General features: G+C 38.4%; 1 protein-coding gene across 2 annotated transcripts in view; it reads right to left on the bottom strand.

Moving 5' to 3' along the window:
• Positions 1 to 16,431, bottom strand: part of LOC139154386 (sodium channel protein type 5 subunit alpha-like) — a 408,716-nt gene that overhangs the window by 323,796 nt on the left and 68,489 nt on the right. For both annotated transcript variants that reach the window (XM_070728917.1, XM_070728916.1), the window contains exon 5: positions 9,067 to 9,158. In XM_070728917.1, coding sequence (XP_070585018.1) covers positions 9,067 to 9,158 — 92 coding nt within the window. The remainder of the gene's footprint in view (positions 1 to 9,066; positions 9,159 to 16,431) is intronic.

Genomic DNA, 16,431 nt, shown 5'->3' with positions numbered 1-16,431 from the left:
TGTTGTTTTTTTTAAGCTGATATCAGCCAAAGTGGAATTTGGGACAGGAAGGATTTCAAGCAGATTAGTAGGAATGGCTTTCATGCACAATCCTGCAATAGTAAATATTGCAAATAGTAGGTTATTATTATTCCACACAAGGGACAGATCAATGTGGTAGGATATTCACTGGTGGCAAATATTCACATCTGCTACCTCACCTTCCTATTGGTGGAAACAAATACTGGTGAACCTGCCTTACCTGTGGCTGAGAAAGCAATAAAAACTGCTCAGCATTTTGTACAGCAAAAAGGTTGACACGAAATCAATAGACAGTAACAGTGACAAAATAGCTAATAAACATTTCAGAGGAGAAAGAAGAGGCAGACAATGCCTGAATGACCCCATCCTCTGTGATCACATTCTTGAAAGTGCTGGAAACAGCTTCTTCCTGGCCGGATGCACCAGAAAACACCTTAACTCGGCTGCTGAATTAACTCATTTTCTAGTGCACACTAGCCGTTCAACCATAAATTAACCAAATGGCTTGAATAGGTACAATTCTCTGAGCCACAGACAAATAAACCAAACATAGCATTAAGCAAAGGGCTTAGGTTGAGAATACAATGAGAATTTTAGTACAGTGGTACCTCTACCTACAAACGCCTCTACTTGTGAACCTTTCTAGATAAGAACCAGGTGTTCAAGATTTTTTTGCATCTTCTCAAGAATTATTTTTCACTTACAAACCTGAGCCTCTGAAACTGTAACCAGAAAAGTCAGGGAGAAGCCTCTGTGGGGCTCTAGGAATCTCTGTGGGGCTCTAGGAAGCCTCTAGGAATCTCCTGGGAGGAAACAGGGCCAGAAAAGTCAGGGAGAAGCCTCCTTGGAGCCTCTCTAGGAATCTCCTGGGAGGAAACAGGGCCGGAAAAGTCAGGGAGAAGCCTCCGTGGGGCCTCTCTAGGAATCTCCTGGGAGGAAACAGGGCCGGAAGAGCCAGGGAGAAACCTTCGTGGGGCCTCTCTAGGAATCTCCTGGGAGGAAACGGCCTCCACCCTCCCTGTGGTTTCCCCAATCGCATGCATTATTTGCTTTTATAATGATTCCTGTGGGAAAAATTGCTTCTTCTTACACAAACTTTTCTACTTAAGAACCTGTTCACGAAACGAATTAAGTTCTCAAGCAGAGGTACCACTGTATGTGTGTGTGTGTTTACATGCTGGCTCCTTACTTACAACCACTCATTTAATGACCAATCGACATTACAATGGCAGTGGAAAAATAAGTAAATTACTACCATTTTTCACACCCTTGACCATTGCAACATCCCCGATGGTTCCAGGGATCATGTGATTCCCCTTCTGAAAAGCAGAATCAACGGGGTAGCCAGATTCACTTAACAACCATGCTATTAAATTAACAACTGCGATGGTTGTTAGAAGACTGTGGCAAGGAAGATTGCAAAACGGGGGGAAACTAACAACTGTCTCACTTAGTAAAAGAAATTCTGGGTTCAATTGTGGTCTGTAAATTAAGGGCTACTTGCACTGATCTCATCTTATCCGGTCACTTACCTTTGCTACCAGTTCGGAACTGTGAATGCTCTCATGCACTTGCTTCACTCATGCACGGTGCTTCTGCACATGCACAGAACCTTCTGCGCATATGCAGATCGTATATGATTATGTTCAGGTGGACAGAGCCCCCCGCTGCCACTACTGGTTCACTTGGGCAAACCGGTAGCAACCACCACTGCAGCCAACCCCATTCTCAGTAGAATAGATTTTCATCTTTTATGTCCCTCAACCGCCATGAAGGAGCCTAGTAAGATTTCATGGACCCAACTTTTACTATTTCCCTTTTTATTTTTCATTGATGTGGGAAAATATTTATTTTATTAGACTTAGGTGCTAACCAGTTTAAAATTAATTCCAATACTCTGGAAATCTCTGATGGTACAATTAGATTAATGAGCTATAACTACTTCCTATCTACTTTCGACACTTTTCTACTATTCCAATTGTGGATAAAAGGATAAGAGGAAAAGAAATAAAGATAGAAACAAATAGTGTAAAAAAAGAAAACCCCTTTCATTTTCGCTCAGCCTCCATGGAAATTAGTCTTTGGGAGTTAATTCTGCAGGATGGGTTTGTATAAGGTGGACAGAGTTTTGGTCTGGGGGAGTTAATTTAACTCTGTTTGAGGATAAATCTAATCCTTTGTGGGCTATCTGACTAGGTCAACTGATCTCTTTTTGATGTTCCCAAAATGTACTAACCCTCCATTGACCCAGTTAACTGTGATGTGAGAATAGGGTATTATGACCAACAGGGATTATGTGAGCTTTGTGCCAAAATAACAGCAGCTAACAAATTCTCCCTTTAGATTAAAAAAAAAAAGTATTGATTTTCAAAGAATTCATTAAACAAAAATTTCCCACCTGAATAATTCTAGACGGAGGGAAGCAAATTAAGGTGTTTTTATCAAAATTAATGATGTATCCTAGAGGTATTTCTGGAATAAAAGGTGAGGGGTTGTAAGTACCACCCACAGTACTGATAGAACTTCCTATTTAATTAACACTGACAGGTGCACTACAATTATCATTACATGCAGAAATTTAGTTACTGTTCTGTTCTATTTTATCCCATGGAGATAATCCAATTGATGTAGAGACATGCATTCTAATACAATCTTTCATCCTGAGATATTCCACAAAAGAGAGAAGAATGTGATTACAGAAGGATAATTTGAGGAGATGCAGAATAATTTGGAAGTTCTGACAGGATTGTGAAGTTGATTCAATGGATTGTGAATCTACTTCACGATTTGGAGAAAGTTTTAAGGGAAATCATTTGTCTCGAACCACTTGAAAGATTATGTCACACCCACAGCCTACTTTTGCAGTGGGCTATGTTGCTTTCCCAGCCTGAGACACACAACCAAGAGCAAAATGGACCATCAAGACAGACAGTCACAAACAGACAAGAGAACAGATAATAATAGATCAGTGGCCAGTCACTGTGTCTCATTGCTTTCCAACAGGTTGGTGGAAAAGATAAAATACATTGCCTTGAGAATCTGTAGGAAAGTGGGGCTAGAACTCTCAGAATAAATAAATAATTTGTACGGGAGAAATTACAAGTAGTCCTTGGCTTAGAACTATTTGTTTAATGACCATTCAAAGTTACAACTGTGCTGGAAAAAAGTCATGGATGACCATTTTTCACCCACAGGAATACTGCTACTACCCCATGGGCATGTGATCAAAAACCAGACACTTGGAAACTGATTCATACTTATGACGGTTGAAATGTCCCAGGGATCATGCAATCGCCTTTTGTGACCTTCTGACAGGTCTCCAACCTCCAAGGGTATATCTATGGAAAGTCAACAAACTAAATTATGATTGGTTGTTAGTACTATGTACATAACTGGTTGAGTTTGGCAATATACATAAGCAAACTGACAATGTATGTTTAAATATATTAAAACACTATAGCTTTAAGAGTTAGTGTTGGAGATTGCCACAAGAGGGAGCCAGAAGCGTGATTCTCTCTCTCTCTGACTCTCTCTGCTATTTCTGTTATTTACTCTGCAACTGCTGTAATGGGAACTGTGTGTTAAATGCTGGCTTATGTATTTGAAATCTAAACAAGTAAGACTCATTGTTTTGTATACGTATTGACTGATTTAACTGTGTATGACTAGGACTCTTCTTGACTAAGATATTTGCCAAAGTAAATAATATTTTATACACTTAATGTATCTGGATTGTATTTCTGAACCATTTCTTGTATCTTTGGGCTATCCGCTAGTTATCTGCTAGAAATCCACGTTTCCTCTGAGTATGCGTATCCTTAATAACTCAGAGATCACTCTGCAGACTCCTTAACATTGGTAATATTGAAATATGTCTGGGTATGTATAAGTAGGTCAGCTTCCATGTTTCGAGTCTGCGGAGAGGGGCGGCATACAAATCTAATAAATTATTATTATTATTATTATTATTATTATTATTATTATTATTATTATTGCTGCTGTTGTTGTTGTTATCATTATTATTAATAAAGTCTTAACTGTTGGATTTCCCTTCAGACTGAATTATCAAATGGATTTGGTGATCTCTCATCGAAGTAAAAAAAGTTGGATCTGATCAGATAAACTGTGGGAGAATACACTCTTTGGAAATAAATACAGGCAGTCCTTGATTTACAACAGTTCACTTAGTGACTATTCGAAGTTACAATGGCACTGAAAAAAGTGACATGACCATTTTTAACACTTATGACCCTTAGAGCATTCCCATGTTCACATGAACAAAATTCTGACACTTGGCAACAGATTCATGTCTTTGATGGTTGCAATGTCTCAGGGTCATGTGATCACTTTTTGAACCTTCTAACAAGCAAAGTCAATATGGAAGCCAGATACATCAATCAATCAATCAAGTCAATCAGAATTCTTCTAGTCCAACTAGATTCCAATAGATTCATATCTTTGATGGTTGCAGTGTCTCAGGGTCATCTGATCACCTTTTGCAACCTTCTAACAAGCAAAGCCAATATGGAAGACAGGTACATTTAATCAATCAATCAATCAAATAAATCAGAATTCTTCTAGTCCAACTAGATTCATATCATTTCAACAGATTCATATCTTTGATGATTGCAGCGTCTCAGGGTCATCTGATCACTTTTTGCAACCTTCTAACAAGAAAAGTCAATATGGAAGCCAGATACATCAATCAATCAATCAATCAATCAATCAAATCAATCAGAATTCTTCTAGTCCAACTAGATTCATATCATTCCAACTAATTCATATTTTTGATGGTTGCAATGTCTCAACTAACAACAAAGTCAATATGGAAGTCAGATACATTTAATCAATCAATCAATCAATCAATTAAATCAAATCAATCAGAATTCTTCTAGACTAGATGGACCATGGGGTCTTTTTCTGCCGTCAGTCTTCTATGTTTCTATGTTTCTATGTTTCTAGTCCAACTCGATTCATATCATTCCGACAGATTCATATCTTTGATGGTTGCGGTGTCTCAACTAACAAGCAAAGTCAATATGGAAGCCAGATACATTTAATCAATCAATCAATCAAATCAAATCAATCAGAATTCTTCTAGTCCAACTCCGTGATCAAGAAGGAAACTGGTTGAGTCTGTTAGTAACTTAACAACTGTGGCAAGAAAAGTCATAACATGGGGCAATTTTCACTTAACAACTGCCTCACTTAGAAATTTTGGGCTCAATTACGATAGTATGTCAATGATTATGTGTACACCCAGGTTTAAAACAAAAACAGTGGAATAGCTTGCCTCCCAGAGTTTTGGGGTGGGTACTCAATCACTGGAGAATTTGTAGAAAAGATCAATCAACCAGTAAGAACTCCGGCCATGGGCAAATGCTTGGCTTAGAAGACCACGAAAATCTCTTCCAATTTTATGATTCTTTGATCTACAAACTTTGATCTCACCAAAGAAATGACCACTGCTTAAAGAGCTCATCGGTATGGGGTTCTTGGAGCTCTCTGTGCTTGGTAGGGGTTTGTTGTATTATTATTATTATTATTATTATTATTATTATTATTATTATTGGTCTTTTTGCAGACCTTTCATTATCAACTAGGTAACCTCATGATGATGTTTATTTATTTATTTATTATTGTGATTGGTATGGCATCCAACTCCTTACAGACTCTGGGCGGCTAACAGCAACATAAAAATGATAAAACAATTTTTTAAAACCCTTAATTTTAAAACATTCAACCATTCAGCCGGGACAAGATGGAACCATTCACCGGCTCCAAGCCTGCCAGAAAAGCCATGTTTTTACGGCCTTTCGGAAGGCCAGGAGGGTTGGGATTGTGCAGATCTCATGGGAGAGGGGAGTTGATGCCACAGAGCCGGAGTCACCACAGAGAAGGCCCTCCCACATGGTTCCGCCAGCCAACACTGCCTGGCCAAGGGAAACCTGAATAGATGAACTTTGAGGGCCCTAAGCGACCGCTGGGAGGTGACAGGATGTGTGGTCCCATACATAATCTGGTCTTAAGCCATGTAGGGCTTTAAAGGTATTGAACAAATGAGCTGGGGTGGCGCAGCAGGTAGAGTGCTGTACTGCAGGCCACTGAAGCTGACTATAGGTCAGCGGTTCAAATCTCACCACCAGCTCAAGGTTGACTCAGCCTTCCATCCTTCCGAGGTGGGTCAAATGAGGACCCCGATCGTGGGGGCAATAGGCTGGCTCTGTTAAAAAAGTGCTATTGCTAACATTGTAAACTATACTCCTCAGTAAGACCTCAGTATTTACAGCCCCTACTTGACAAAATCATACACTGGGACTGTAATAAACAATTATCATATTTTCTTCAGGGTACAAATATATATGTAGTTTCTAGAACCGCTAAGTTTATAGTCATGGCTGTTCAGATGAGAATACGTTTTATAGAACATATTGGGGTGGCATGCAAAGGAGATGAACTCACTTAAGAATATTTTATATCAGTATCTTAGATTTGTTTAATATAGTCCTTTGCACGAGTTATATTCTCATGTTTTACTACTCAATTTTAGCATATTATACTGCATTTTAACTTATTATTTATTCAAATTCCCTGTATTTTAGCCAATTTTATTGCATTTTAACCAGTCAGTTTTATGACGACCGATATGGTCCTTTTCCTCGCTTTGATATGGTCGATTGACTAATCAAATAAAGTTGATATTGATATTGACTGTTTTTCACAATTATGACTGTTGCAGCATCCCTAAAGTCATGTGATTAAAATTCAGCAAGTTTCCAATAAATATATGCTTGGCAACTAGCATATATTTATGATGGTTAGATGCCCTGGGAGAACATTTGTGACCTCCTGACAAGCAAATTCAACAGAGAAGCCAGATTCACTTAACAACCAATTACTAACTTAACAACGGCAGTGATGCACTTAACAACTACGGCAAGAAAGGTGATAAAATGAGGCAAAACCTTACTTTACTGTCTTGGAAATTTTGAGCTGAACTGTGGTGATGTACACAAAATTTGTCGTGTGCTGGGTTGGCTGTTTTGACATTCTTCTCTACCTGGCCATGCAGGTGCACGATGTTAAACACTAAGGCTGAAGAAGCCCAGTCTATGGCATATTTATTTTTCCCCATTGTTTCACTTTTACAGTACAGTACATTCCACTGCCAATTTAAAGGGTGGGAAGAGGGGAAAAGGAGACAGAAAGATAAAAGCATTCATAACTAAATTTCATAAGGAGGGGCAAGGGGAAAAAATGGAATTGCCTTCATATTTAACTAAAATAAGGCAAGTGAGAGGATGTCAAAGAGGGGAGCTGGCACCACTGGAAAGTTTAAAAACTTTTATAAGAAGACTGCACTATTATATTTGCCTCAATTGGAGTTTCTGGGGAAAAAAGGCACTTGTGGATTGTGCCCAGATCCAGCTCAGTTTAATCTAAAATGCTCAAGAAAGATGAATCCAGCCTTCCAACATCCTCTCAACTGATGATGGGTATTGTAGTCCAACGCATCTCAGAGTCAACAAAGTAATAAAACAAAACAAGATTCATCTCTCTCTTTTTCCTCTATAAAAAGCAAGTTTAGATAAATACAAATATTTATAAATATAAATAGCCTTTAGCCTGCAAATTAATTTTATTGGAGGATCTTACTTTTTCCAAAGGGAGTGTCATATTTTTGCAATCTACCTCCAATATCATGGAAAATATTTTCCCCCCCAGCGTACTGGACCTATTTTAGTATTTTTGTTCTGTTTTTCCTAGCAAGTGCAAGGTTTAAAATACTGAATTGACTCATCAACTGTATTGCTGGAGGATATTCTTTGCAAGTCATATTTCAAAGAGGTACAATTTGGGCTAGTAGTTTAAGGTGTTGGACTAGGACAAGGGTCTCCAAATTTGGCAACTTTTAAAACTTATGGTCTTCGGCTGCTAGGATTTCTAAGCCAATATGGCTAGCTGAGGAATTCTGGGAGTTAAAATCCACAAGTCTTAAAATTGCCAGGTTTGGAGACCGCTGGACTAGAAACATAAAAACTTGGGTTTGAATCATATCTCAGAGCAGAAGTCAATTGCATGATTTTGACCAGTCCGTTCTGTCTGTCTCTCTGTCTATCTATCTATCTATCTATCTATCTATCTATCTATCTATCTATCTATCTATCTATCTATCTATCTATCATCTGTTTCTATCTATCTATCTATCTCATCTATTTCTTTCTATCTATCTATCTATCTATCTATCTATCTATCTATCTATCATCTGTTTCTATCTATCTATCTATCATCTGTTTCTATCTATCTATCTGTTTCTATCTATCTATCTATCATCTATTTCTATCTATCTATCTATCTATCTATCATCTATTTCTATCTATCTATCTATCTATCTATCATCTGTTTCTATCTATCTATCATCTATTTCTATCAATCTATCTATCTATCTATCTATCTATCTATCTATCTATCTATCTATCTATCTTTCTCTCATTAGAGATGCTGAGAAAGACATAAGGAGAAGAACCAAGTAGTCACCTTTTCCCCCATTCACAATAAATGAGGGGACTGAGAACTTTGGACCTGACACACCCTATCAGCCCAGAGCTATTGAGGAGCTGTGAGGAAGATCCTAGTCTGGAGCTGAGGGACTCTGAGTTCTAATCCTGCCTTGGCCACGAAAGCTTTCTCGGCATTGTAGGGTGGGCCCTTCTTTCTTAACCCTAGAAAGGAGACAATAGCAAATCACTTTGGAAAACAGCACGGACATACCTGTATAGTCATAAGACTGACCTGAGGGAAAAAAGTTCCATCCAGATATTTTAAATCCACAAAAATGTCTTATGCTCACCACAAAATAAATTTTGAGGGAGTGGATGAGAGGGCCGCGTCAAAAAACATTCTATTGACAGTTTGCTCTGTTTCCCTTACTCATCCATGCAAAACCATATCCTACCGGCGGCCATTTTGCTACGGGGGAATGGCCCTTAATCTTTACTGGGTGCATCCCAAGTCTTTAACCCCATTATAATTTTTTGTTTTCACCTGAAATGACTGAGATTGTTTTCAGCGCCCGGAGAACTCTGAATGTTCGTAAGGCTGAGACATTGCCCAGGTCCACAAATTCAGTTATGTATCTGTAAACAAGGAAAGTTTCAGACAAGAAGAAGAAGAAGTAGAAGACCATGACAGCAAAACAAGGACAGCAAAAGAAGAGAAAAAGAAGAGAAAGAAGGGAAGGGGAGGACAGGGGAAAAAAATAGTCACTTGAGGCTGAGACCAGATATGTAATTATCAGGGCTTCTTACCTGGTTATATGAAACAGTTTTTATTTATTTTAAAAAAAACCTGTCAGTAGCCTAACATTTCAAAGTATGAATTTTTTTTTTACCTAGTCTGATCAATTTTCTTACAAACCTGTTGAATTAAGCCAAAATTATTTGGAAACACTCAGCAAAGTATACATAGCTAAGGAACTGCCTTAAATTGTCTCAAAATGGGCCAGGCTTGCTTTGAAATAGCATAGGGTCACCTGCTCATGCAGGGGGTTGGACTAGATGACCGCCAAGGTCCCTTCCAACTCTGTTATTCTATTATCTTAAAGTTGGTGCACTGATTATACCAGAATTGGGTAAAGGGCTTTTCTGCCTTGGCAAATCTCAGCTGCATTGATTTTCTGTAGGTCAGCTGCTAAAATACCTGGGGACTACGGATATTTCTGTTCTATGTTTGGATGCTGGAGTAGCCCATGCAAACCACCTATTTAAAACAGATCTGTTTATTATGTTTCCATATTCCATTTTCTTCCATGGTGAAGCTCAAGGCAATTGCACAGAATTCTTAAGAGATGGTGGGTGGTCTCCTATGCAAAGATCTGTTTAATTGGTCCATGAATTACTCACGTAATTTTTCTGCAGATAAGCAGAAGGAAGATCAGTAGTGCTAGGTGATTTCTCTTGCTTGCCCAACCTTACAGGTAGTCCTCAACTTATAACCATTAATTTAGTATCTGGTCAAAGTTACAGTCAGAGATTTATGGCCATTTTTCACACTTAGGACAGTTGCAACATCCCCATGGTCGCATGGTCAAAATTCTGATGCTTGACAACTGGCATATATTTAAGATGATTACTGATCAGTTTTTGTGATCTTCTGACAAGTTAAAGTCCGTAGGAAGGCCAACAACAAGTGGTAAAATAGGGTAAAACTCACTTAACAACAACTCTTTTGCTAAGCAGTGAAAATGCTGGGCTCAATTGTAGTTATAAGTGGAGGACTACCGTGTTTCTCCAAAAATAAGATCCTGTCTTATTTTTTTGAACCCTGAAATAAGCCCTTGGCCTTAGTGCCATGCACTCAAACGCCTGATTGGGCTTATTTTCAGGGGATGTCTTATTTTGGGAAAAACAAAGTACTAAGACCATTAGATATGTAGATAATCTGAGGATAATGAAAGTGAAAACCAGTATTCTATTGCAAAAAACACAAAAACCATCACTTAAAGTCTTGGCCTTGGAATAGGATGAGGCAATGTGACTGGAAAAGATTTTTGGATCAAGGTAATTGTAAAAATGAAGTTTACTACAGAACAAAAAGGAATTAACTTTCCCCAGCTCTCACCCTCCATCTGCCTATAATCACAGATTGGTGAACAAAAACAAAAAACCCACTGTTTCAAAATTTTCCTATTGTATAGGGAATATGTCGAAATCTGTATGATGTTAAAAGGACCCTGAGCAGCTACAGTCTACATATAACCTAATAAACCCATGTTTTACACATTTTAAATATCAAGAATTGAAGAGGTGGAGACCAAACAAGTCAAAATAATACATGAGTTTAGGGATTTGTAGCTGCTATGAAAGTAAAAAGAATGAGGAAATTTTTTATGAATCTTTTTACATTATAATTCACTTTCCAACATAAGAACATAACTAAATTTCTTCCAAAATGGTTAGCGATTTGAAGATTCCTAGGAAAGGATCTAAGTTTTTGAAGTTAAAAAGGAATGCAGGAAATCAGTTAATACCAAATCAATTAATACCTTTGATCTTTTTATCCCAATAAAGGGCATACAAATTTAATAAATAAATAAATAAATATTGTCAGGCTTCCCAGTTACAATAAAACACCATATTAATGAAACAAACACACATTAAAAAGTTATGATATTTGTGTAGTTACTTACCAAGTACATCTAAATTATATTAAGGTAACCAAAACATCTTTACAATCTCCAAGACTTATCACAACTTTTGAGCACCCCCCTAATGCTTGGAAATTGAAAAAGCCCTAATTATAGTGACTACAAGTAGTTCTTGACTTACAGCAGTTCGTTTAGTGACAGTTTGATGTTATAACGGCACTGAGAAAAAATGACTTATGACCATTTGTCACGTGATTTAAAATTCAGACACATAGCAATTGACTCATATTTATGACAGCTGCCATGTCTCAGGGGACATGTGATTACACTTTGTGACCTTCTGACAATCAAAGTCAATGGAGGAGCCAGGTTTAACAACCCTGCTACTAACTTAACAACTGTAATGTTTCACTTAAAGTCAAGAAAGGTTGTAAAGTGGAGAAAACTCACTTAACAACTGTCTTGCTTTGCAACATAAATTTTGGGCTCAGTTGTGGTTGTAAGTCGAGGACTACATGTGTAACATATATTTAACTGTAATGCAAAATTCAAGATTAGTCAATTTATTGCAGCCAAACTACAGAGCCGTTATGAAAGAATTCAACAATTTTTGTATAACAAATTCATAATCTAATTATATCTAATTATAACAATTAATGCTTAAAGTCTCTCGCCCACCTGTTCTACATAAAAGGCTAGGAGGGAATTTCTTTGGAGCAAGAAATACAATTTCCATCTGTTTCTTCTTTTATTTTCTTCTTCTCTGGGGAGGCTAGGTATTAAATTAGAATCTTCTTCACACATGCAGTCGACGTTCTGTCAATTAGTGGCTTATTTAAACTTAGCCCTTCACCCTTTTTATATATGTATGCATGAATGCATGCAAAACTTGGGGGGGGGGAATTCCCCCAGTTATAAAATGAACTACTACAAAAGTGTTTTCTCCCCCCAAAAAATATTATTTTTTAATCATACATATTGTTCCAAATATGAATCCCAACAATCGACCCCAAAATGCGACTGTTAAGAGAGCATCTGGCAACTGAAAATATCAATAGTAATAATAATGGGATTAAAACAAGCATCATATATATTTTTTTTAAATACGGGAGTTTCATTTTACAGACTACCCCGCATCTTATTACTCAGAGTTAACTCAGCAGAAGGGATGTGGAAAACCCCTATTCAAAACCTCTTCTATTTTCCTGCTGACAAAGGAATGAGGAGGAAAAGATAAAAATATGTTAAAAGATTGTCAAAGCTAGAAGACCTGTCATAATGAGCCGGGGTGGCATAGCAGGTAGAGTGCTGTATTGCTGCCTTCATCATGGCTGATTGGATCTCTTCTATGGACAAAAAACGCACCTGGCCACAACGCGCTACAAGTCCACGAGTTCCTGTCCAAACACCAGGTGCCAACGCTGTCCCACCCACTCCTATAGTCCTGACGTTGCCCCAGCAGACTTCTTTTTGTTCCCAGCCCTAAAGGGAACCTGTTTTTCATCCATAGAAGAGATCCAATCAGCTGTGACAATGACCTTACGAGAGGTTCCCGAAGACGCCTTCCATGGCACATACTGGTCATGGCAGAGTCACTGGAAAAAATGTGTAGAGGCCCAAGGACAGTACTTTGAAGAATTTTAAGTGTTTGTGTGCAAATATGTTCAATAAATTACTTTTGGAATGCACCCTATATTTGCCCACAAAGCACCTAATGCAGCGGCTATCAGTCCACGGCCTTTACGGCACAAGACATTTAAGGACCAGCAAAGAACTCCCAAGTTTTGTCATGGAATCATATTAAGTAACCTCCTTTGAACTGAAATTTAGAGCCAGATCAGTCCTACTTCTTTTTACTTCTATGCCTTTCATTTGCAGGGGTGAAATTCTCTGCAGACTGCTACCAGTTTCTCTTCCTGTGCACTTTGCGCGTGTATGCGCATCACAGGCACTATTGAAAAATGAGCATTTGGAAGCCATCACAGTCTGCAAAGGTAAGTAGAACAGCAAGGGGTATCAGCTGTGCTATGTGATTTAGACTTGTTAGAAAGCAGAAAATCCTGCTAATCTAGATCACATGGCACAGCTGATCGTCACACAGCTGATTGTCGGATATACCAGTTCGCCCGAACCTGTAGCATTTTAAAAAAATTATTGGTTCACCCAAGCTAGTAGCATTTTTTACTACCGGTTTGGGCAAATTGAGCTGAACCAGTAGCATTTCACCTCTGCTCGAAGGTGTGACCAGTCCTTCGTTTAGTATTAAACACAATTTAGTACAGATGTCCCAAATCCTTTCAGAGCTACAGATGCTTTTGAAAAACAGCTGCCCTTCCCATAGAAATTCTGATGTACCATAATGCTAAATGCTTCCTTTCTAAAGCAGCAGCCTCCAACCTTTTGGGCACCAGGGACTGGTTCCATGGGGAGAACCTTTTCCATGGATTGGAGGGGACATGGATTTGCCCCATGCTGCCCGCATCCCACGGATAGGGCTTGGCTTGTTTGCGCAACTTCATTTCTGGCATGCTGAGACCAGGTGAAAGTCCACAAACTGGGGATTGGGGACTCTGATCCCACATCAAAAGCATTGAAAACATGACTTATGAGCAGATTTCACCCTTGCGACCATGGTCAAGTGATCAAAATGTGGTTGCTTAGCAACTGGCATGTACTCATGACTGTTTCACTTTCCCAGGGTCATGTGATCACCTTTTGTAACCTTCCCAGCTGGCTCCCAACACACAAAGCCAATGGGGAAGTCAGATTTGCTTAACAACTGCAATATTCGTTTAATAACTGCAGAGATTTGCTTAAGAACGGTGACAAAAGGGTCATAAAACGGGACAGAAAGTTTGGGCTCAGTTGTGGTCCTAAATTGAGGGCTATCTGTAGTGATTTCCCAATGTTTCATAAAATTTTAAACATGAGAAACCAGAGACATAAGAACTCTACAGGTTAAAATAATATTTTTTTAAAAAAAATGTTTTAAGCTCTGACCTTCACTGCAAGAATTCCTGTATTCTTATTATTACAGGTAATCCTCAATTTACAACCAATCACTTAGCAACCCTTGGATGCTATCACGTACCCCACCTCTCTCTCAAAGTATTTATGATTTGGTTTCAAAGTTCCTACAGTCAGGAGCGCCCCTACAATCATGTGCTAGGATGCTATAGGGTTCCTGCTTGGACTCGATGACCCACATGGTCCCTTCCAACTCTAACAATAAATAAAAATAAATAAATAAAATAAAATGTGGCTGTATTTCGGACACTCAGCAAATAGCTTGTATTTGCAGCTACTTGGAGCACCCCATGTTTACATGACTGGGATTTATGATATTTTTTTCCAAAAATTAGTATTTTTACCCCAATACTAAAAATTAGTATTTATTTCAGTAAAAAACAAAATGCCCCCTAAAATATTAATGATTTTGATTAACAGTCACCATGTTCGCTTTATGAATGTGGTGCTCAGTTAACATCTGCCATAGGTCTGGAAATTTATTTTATATTATTTATTATTATTTTATTTATTTATTTGTCATACAAGTTTAGTATTTTAGTACGTATTAAGATAACATAAGTATAAAGTAGAGATAGAAAAGATAAAAAAGACATTAGGACAGGAACGGTAGGCACGAAGGCGAACTTATGCACGCCCCTTACAGACTTCTTATAGGCATACAAATCCAATAAATAATAATAATAATAATAATAAAAGGGGAGAGGTCTATTGTAGATAGTGTAAGGTTGAAGATTTTGGGATTGGGGGAAGAAACAACAGAGTCTGGTAGTGAATTCCAGGCGTTGACCACTCTATTGCTGAAATTGTATTTTCTGCAGTCTGGTTTGGAGCGATATCCATTTAGTTTGTATCTATTGCATGCTCTTGTGTTGTTGTTGTTAAAGGTGAAGTAGTGACTAACAGGAAGTACATTATGATGCATGATTTTATGAACAACAGTTCGGAGGCAGCACAGCTGTAAATTTTGATGATCTGCTTTACGATCCTCACGACTTACAACCATAATGGTCAGACTCTATTACAGTCATAAGTCGAGGACAACCTGTATAAGAATAACAGATGAAAAATGGCATACAAATACGATCAATAGTTTTCCACAGGAAAACTACACTGCTCAAAAAAAATAAAGGGAACACTCAAAAAACACATCCTAGATCTGAATGAATGAAATATTCTCATGGAATACTTTGTTCTGTACAAAATTGAATGTGCACAACAGCATGGGAAATGGATTGTCAATCGGTGTCGCTTTCTAAGTGGACAGTTTGATTTCACAGAAGTTTGATTTACATGGAGTTATATTGTGTTGTTTAAGTGTTCCCTTTATATTTTTTTTTGAGCAGTGTTAGCAATGCTCAAAAAGCAAGGTCCTCAAAGGCATCCCTTGTATTTTGATGTCCTTCACCATTTATTTTAATTCACTCTCTGAAAATGTGTGAAGTTCTGGTTCCAAATCCTCAACGATCCAGAGGGAACAGTTGTACAGCCTGGGCGGTCTCGTGTTTTCAAACAGCGTACTATTCATTTATAAAACCCTGCATGTTCTCTTCCACACTTGAGATACTAAAAAGGCACAAGTAGTTTTCAGTTCACAAGGTTCAATCGAGGACGAGAACAGACATGGGGAGTTCCAGGTCTATTGAGAGGACAAGCTAAACAGACTGATAATGCTATAGATAAACAGTTTGATTTTTTTTTCTTCATCTTCCTTCCTTTAGGGCAGTGTTTTCCAACCTTGGCAACTTGAAGATATCTGGACTTCAACTCCCAGAATTCCCCAGCCAGCATTCGCTGGCTGGGGAATTCTGGGAGTTGAAGTCCAAATACCTTCAAGTTGCCAAGGTTGGGAAACACTGCTTTAGGGCAACAGTATAACTCCTTTTGATTATAATGAAATTATCTATTGGGCAGCAAAGAGTGTACTATTTTTCGTTCACGTAAACCTCGAAGAGCTTATACAGGTTGTCCTCCACTTGTGACTATAATCTTGCCACAAAGAAGAGGGAGTCAACCCAGTCTCCAAAGCACACGAAGGCAGGAAAAAAAGCAATGGATGGAAACAACCTAGAACGGTGATGGTGAAACTTTTTTTACCTTGGGTGCCGAAAGAGCATGCACGCACACTATTGTGTATGCGCGAGTGCCCACACCCATAATTCAATGCCTGGGGAGGGCAAAAACAGCTTCCCCTGCCCTCCAGGAGGCCCTCTGGAGGCTGGAAACGGTCTGTTTCC

This window comes from Erythrolamprus reginae, chromosome Z, assembly GCF_031021105.1.
Source record: "Erythrolamprus reginae isolate rEryReg1 chromosome Z, rEryReg1.hap1, whole genome shotgun sequence".
Lineage (NCBI taxonomy): Eukaryota > Metazoa > Chordata > Lepidosauria > Squamata > Dipsadidae > Erythrolamprus > Erythrolamprus reginae.
This window is presented reverse-complemented; position numbering and strand designations above follow the sequence as displayed.